This window comes from Cicer arietinum, chromosome 7 (assembly GCF_000331145.2).
Source record: "Cicer arietinum cultivar CDC Frontier isolate Library 1 chromosome 7, Cicar.CDCFrontier_v2.0, whole genome shotgun sequence".
Taxonomy (NCBI): Eukaryota; Viridiplantae; Streptophyta; class Magnoliopsida; order Fabales; family Fabaceae; genus Cicer; species Cicer arietinum.
Window position 1 is genome coordinate 8,504,927 of NC_021166.2, and position 6,593 is coordinate 8,511,519.

Below are 6,593 nucleotides of genomic sequence, written 5' to 3' on the forward strand. Positions count from 1 at the left end.
TTGAAAAAAATATATAACTGCCTTATAAAATATCTACTATCAATATAAGAACCGAAAGAACTATCGAAAATATAAATGTATTCCTTATTTAATTTTTTTTGTCATATCATTATTTGAGAGTAAATAAGTAAATTTTAGAAAATAAATAACTACAAAAAATATATATATATACATCTAGCTTATTAAAAAGTAAATAAATATCTTATCAAAAAAACAACTAAAAAAATCAACAGAATAAAGAACTATAAAAAATAAAAATTTATCTTTATTTAATTTTTTTCACATCATTATTTAATACTAAACACGTAAACTTAAGAAAAAAGGAAATAAATAGCTATAAAATCAATAGAAAAACATTTTTTTTTTGAAAAAAAATGTACAACTACCTTAAAAAGAAAGAGATAACTATTTTTTCAAAAAATAACTATAAAAAAATTAATATTATTCTCCTTAATTTTAACTAATGTAAAATTTTAGAGGATAAAAATGACAATTTATTTTATTTAATTATATTATATAATATTTTATACTACCTTTTAATTATTATTATTATTATTATTATTATTATTATTATTATTATTATTATTATAATATACACGCAAATCAAAACAATTTAACCATATATTCTTTCAACTATTAATATAAGAAATTAGAAAATTAACAAACAAAAAAAGTAATATTTAAAAAGTTAAAACTACCTTATTCAATTTCAACAATTGGAAAAACCACAATAAATAAATATTGGTCATTAATAAATATTTATAACGGATGCATAAAAAAATAGAATAAATATTTGTCTAAGAGAAATAAATAAAAAATACAAGGAGACAAATATTTGACAATAACACATAAAAAAATACGAGACAGATATTTGTTATTAATAAATATTAATAAAAATACGGGATAGATATTTGTAATTGATAAATAAATAAAAAATACGAGATAAATATTTGACAATGATAAATATAAAAAAATAGTAGAATAAATATTTGTTAGTTATACATAAAAAATATAAAAAATACAAGATAAATATTTGCTATTGACAAGTATAATTAAATACGGAATAATTATGTGTCACTATAAATAAAATAATTTTTTTATTTGATATTTAATAATTTACATATAAAATATCAACGATGCATCAATCATGCGTCAAAACGAATTTTTTTGCTAGTTAAGTGAAAACTACATAATTTTATAAAAATAAATAAAAAAATTAAACATAATTGTGGCCATATAACAATATTATAAAACATTATTTATTTTTCAAAGGTAAACAATATGTCCATTTGTTATTTTTAGTTAATTAATAAAATGACAAAATAGAAACAAAAATATTTATTGTAATGCTCAAACAGTTGTTCAACAATTCCACATCCATCCCGCTAGACCAATACATCTATTTAATGATTGTTTTGGAACCTTAATTTATTTTATATTATTAACTAAATTTGGAAGCTTAATTTTGAACTAAAAAGTTAGAGGTATAAAGCTTTGACTTGTTTAAGTTTGGACCAACCCTGCTTGTGTTTTGATTGAAGTTTCAAGATTTGTTTCAAGAGCTCTAGCAACTATATTACTATTGTTCCATCTTTTTGGCAAACAAAAGAAAAGCTCACATTTTTCCCAATAAATTTTCTCCTTTCAGCGTCAAATTTTAGGCAACTAAAAGAATATTACTATTGAGTCCATAAATAACAACAAATTTTAAATAGATAATGTTGTAATTATTTTAATAATTTATTTTATTAATTGATAGTAGAGTAAGTTTAACGTGATTTTCAACTTCAATTTCTTCCGTCGCATTTTTGTAACATTTTTTTTTATTAAATTGATAGTAGTAGAAGTACCTTCAACATGATTTCCATCCTAAGTTTCCTCTGTTGAATTTTTTGTATCCAACATATTGACTTGTATACTCATTTAAATCAAAGTTAAACTCACATAGTAATATATTTTTGAAATAGTTAAATTTGCATACACAATGATGTAAAATCATTTATGTATATTATTTTAAAATCCATTATCATACAAGTAAGATATTTTTAAATATCAAATGTTGTAATTTAGTGTCTATATAAAACGCTTTACACTAATTATATATATAAGTTAAATATTTTTTAGATATAAGTTAGAATATCAATAATTGCATGGATAATTACATAGATAAACTTATAAAAGTAATGGTGAATATTTCGAACACATTTATTATTTATTATTGTAACTATTTTATTCAATATCCGTAAATTTGATTAAAAATCTTATCAAGGGACGAAGTGGTAATATTTAGTCTTATGATTGTTGCAAATGATCATGTTGTTATCTAAAGTTGGAGCTACTTTTTTCCCAAACCAATAAAATTTAACCAACAAAAATGGTTAAAAAAAGAATGATGATAACATTACAACAACTATGTCCCTCTCGAAAGTCCAATTAGAAGAGTGGGGTGGGTATCCGTTATTAAACCAACTCAACTCGTAAAGCAGTTTTGGCCTACAAGTAACGGAACAAAGACCGCACAAATAACAGCTCTTTCCTTTTGATTCTTGAATTTCGAAATTCGAATTCAAATTTTTTTATTTAAAAAAGTCAGGGTCCACGTCAGCACGCTCGACTTATCGTCGGTGTGGCATCAAATTTGAGTTTCATCCTTTCCCGCTCTCACCGATGGACACGTGTAAAATGCACACACCCTTTATAAATCCACATCAAACGCATTTTTCTGATTCAAATTCAAATCAAACGCATTAGATCGGTTACATTGCAATAGAACCACCTTTTCTTTTCCATCTCAGTAAAATAAAAACCAGCGTTGTTTTTCGTAATTACAGAATTTAAAAATGGAAGAAATCATCAAGGAACAACCATCTGCTGATGTTTCTGGTAATCAATCTTTTTCTTTTTCAATCAATCGATTCTATTATTATGCAGTATTATGATTACGACAAAGAATTCATTTGGTTGGTGTTGTTAATTTTTGTTTTTGTAATTGTGATTAAGGCAATTCTGGGAAACCTAAACTTCTAAGATATGCGCTGCGTTCGTCCAACAAATCCAAGGAACAGAAGCCGGATGCATCTGATTGTACCAATCCTTCTCAATCTAAGAGGTACTACTCGTCACTGAAATTTTTTCATAATGGAGGAAGTAGTTTTCTTCGGAGAATAAAAAAATATCTACTTTTACTTATTAGATTATACCAGTACGAGTTTGTTGGTAACAATGGATTTTGATCTGCTTAGATCGTGCTTTCTTGTTTTGTGTGGAAATGTTGCTATGTTTCTCCTATGTTCTCACAGTTCCATTCATCGTTAAATTAAATTCAATTAACATCAAATTATGATGAATTGAGGGTTGATATATTATTTGACACGTGTTTGGGGATTGGAACCACAATACTATGTAATTAGTTCCATAATTAATAATTAACAATTAACTACATCATTACACCACTCCCATCGGTTTTATACAGTAGTAAAACAAAAATTTCAGAGGAAAAGAGTCATTCATCGGTTACCTTGACATCTAATGAAAATTTGGTAATTTTGTAGTTATTTTTAAAATGCACTTACAAAGTTGTGAGTACGTATGTTATGGGGCGTCGGTGTTAAATTAATTTGAAATTGGAGGGAGTACTTTTTAATTGCTTCACTGTTTACAATGCTCCTTCCTAAGACAGAATGAAACAAGTGTGATTTTTCTTTAATTCTATGTATCTTAATTGAAGTAGAGTATTCATGATTTAAATAGAATCTCATTTACATTTTCAGAGTGAGAAGTACTCCAAATGTAAGCAAAAGTGTTGGTGTTCTTGATTTCTCTGGCAAGGACAAATCTTCAAGTGCTAAACCGCCAAGAAGGCTCTCCATTCCTGTCAAAGGATCTGCCACTCCAAGTTCAAAGCTAGTTGGCAACATAACTCCAATCTCAGAGACAAGGTCAAGGAGATCTGGTAATGGACAAGGACCCCAAACCAGAATCAAAACACCTGTTTCTGACATTTTTAAATCATCCGGTCGAGTGAAGTTTAGTCTCTTATCTTCTGCTTCGTATTGGTTAAGCCAAATCAAGCTCTCTGAATCTGCTAACAAGCACTCCATTTCACTTGGATTCTTCAAACTAGCCTTGGAGGCAGGATGTGAGGTATAATACTCACCCATCAATTCAATTTTGCAAACTTTTTAACCTGCCAATGGACCTATTTAGCAAGTTTTTAAATTGCGATTGTGTTGTAATCCTTGGTATTGTGGAGAATTGCACTCAAATGCGATCGATGAATCTTCAATTACAATTGCGCTGCAATATTTGATGTTCTAGAAAATCACTTATATTCAAGTGGCCTCAATTGTGTGATATCAGAGACGTTAAATTTTTATATTGCACAACAGTTGGAGTAGACACATTAAAAACTTCAATGTTGCGAGCTAGACTGCGGTCGCACATCTTGTGTTTTAAAACTATGCTAGTTAGTCACTTATTTACATGTCATACTCATACCTTTATTTATTTTCCATTAATTAATTAATTGAGTCGTTTTCTTTTTTATGATGCCTTTGTGGAATTTCAACCATAGCCCTTCCAGAAACTACAAGATGAGTTGAAGTCTTACAGTCGCCGACACGAGCTTGCTGAATTTGGGGAACCACTGAAAGAACTACTAGAAAGCTATAAAATTGCAGAATTCATAGAGCAGCCTCAAGTTTCTCAAAGTATTTCACAGATGCCAGAAGAAGGAACTAAATCTTCTGATGATGAACTACACTGCTACTCTTCTTCTACCGTGGCTGAGGTTAAACTGACACCCAAGTGCTTAGACACTGATTCAACTCAGCCTGCTACTACTCCTGTTACTACCATAGAGTCAACCAAGAAGGAAACTAACCAAAAGAAAAATCTTGGATCCAAGTTGAGAGAAAATTTCAGAATGAACTCTGCAAATTCAAAATCTGCTTCTGATAGCACAAATCATAGATCAGTTAAAAAGTCAGAAAAGCCAAGTAAACCTGACACCAATAAGAGCAGTGTCAAGAGACATGGAAAGAAATCTGATGCTAAAGAAGGTGCAGCAATTTTTATTTTATGGCACTTTAATATGAGATTTTTCTAGTTTAATTTGTCAAATGACTTGGTGTGGTTACTTTTTTTGCTCTTTTACAGTTCCTGTTAGTCCTGCTACAAGTACTGGAGAAAAAGAAAATATGGTAAGTAGCTTATTATTTATGATTATGATGATAATGATTACAGTCTAAACAAGTGTTGTAATTGTAAGAGAATATATTATATTATATGGCTGATATGTGTTGGTCGTGTCTCGTAGGATGTTGGGATCGTTGATGCTGCTTTGACTGAAGTCGTGTAACAATGCTTTTGGGCTTGCAGTTCTGAATTTTGTCATATCATTCTCAAACTTTGTTTGGTTGTTTATAATGTTCTATTTGTGTGGAGTTCGATCTTTATAGGAGTACAAATACAGATGAAAAATTGATTTCTTCTTGTTCGTCCCTTTATTGTTGTTAATGAAACCAAGTTGTATTGGATATTATGGTTTGTCTATAATACTCTATAGTTGAGTTTTATTGTATTTGTGGATGGAAACAACAGCTTGAGATAAATTTGAACCTTTTGTGAATTTTTAGTGAGAATTTGATCAGTGTACGAATACAAGGCGAACTTTAAGAGCGCAATAATGCTAAATGTCACGAAACTAATTTCACTACGAATGACGCATTCAATTAAAAATAAAAACTCCCTTTTACTCTTGCTCAGAGCTACTTCACCGTTTCAGTCCGCTTTTTTTAGAAAATCTGCCTCCACTCCAGCAAGACAAGATAGGGCGACGCCAAAAAGCCGTATAGTGCAGGAGCGCACATTTGATTTTGACTTCCTCTTTAATTAACTTAAATTTAAGAAAACCCGGCTCGGCTACCTGTCCTTTGGACCCAAAGCCCGCTTAGAAGTGGATTCGAATCACTGACACAAGGATTTTCAGTCCTTTGCTCTAACCCTACCTGAACCACTTTCCTAAAAGTATGTTTGCACAACAAAATGTCTCGAAGCACTCTTCATGACTATGGGACTGACTCATTTGATAGAAAGCGTATCTTCGTCCATGTAAGCTTTGATTTATATAAGGTAAAAATAGATTCGCCCATGTTATAAAATACCATGAAACAACTACTTGGAAATTTTATATTTAAATTAACATAGAAAGTAATCCATAAATTCCAAAAAGTAATTTTTTTTATATAATTTAATCTTTCAAGTAAATAAAAATATAATAAGAAAATAAATTTCCATTATTTTGGCAAAAAATTTAGATTCGCACATGTTATAAAAGAGAGGTAAAAAGCAATTACTTTTGTCTTAACGAATTTAGAAATCATTTTAATTTTACTTTCCATCAACTAAATTTCAACAAATATTATAACTTAATTAACATCAAACTTGAATTATAAATACCAATAATATCATGAAATAACAAAGGTAACCCATAAGAATTTAAATTCCTTGTTTGCAGGAAATGAATTTTACAACAAGTTAATAAGTTTGTTTGTTTAAGATTTAAAAAAAAATTATTGTAACATTATAATTTA

At 28.9% G+C, this 6,593-nt stretch overlaps 1 protein-coding gene across 1 annotated transcript; it reads left to right on the plus strand.

The window, feature by feature from the left end:
• Window positions 1–2,721: 2,721 nt before the first annotated feature.
• LOC101489135 (uncharacterized) lies at window positions 2,722–5,629 on the plus strand. Its single transcript, XM_004508709.4, has 6 exons — window positions 2,722–2,883; window positions 3,001–3,109; window positions 3,771–4,143; window positions 4,574–5,060; window positions 5,158–5,201; window positions 5,318–5,629. The coding sequence occupies exons 1-6, from the start codon at window positions 2,841–2,843 to the stop codon at window positions 5,357–5,359; spliced, it is 1,098 nt and encodes a 365-aa protein (XP_004508766.1). The 5' UTR covers window positions 2,722–2,840; the 3' UTR covers window positions 5,360–5,629.
• Window positions 5,630–6,593: the final 964 nt, after the last annotated feature.

What these genes read in the sequence shown, in the direction of transcription:
- LOC101489135 (XM_004508709.4), top strand. Translation starts at nt 2,841, where the DNA reads ATGGAAGAAATCATCAAGGAACAACCATCTGCTGATGTTTCTG. An exon ending in GAAATCTGATGCTAAAGAAG is followed by an intron (nt 5,061 to 5,157) that starts GTGCAGCAATTT and finishes GCTCTTTTACAG; the next exon opens with TTCCTGTTAGTCCTGCTACA. An exon ending in CTGGAGAAAAAGAAAATATG is followed by an intron (nt 5,202 to 5,317) that starts GTAAGTAGCTTA and finishes CGTGTCTCGTAG; the next exon opens with GATGTTGGGATCGTTGATGC.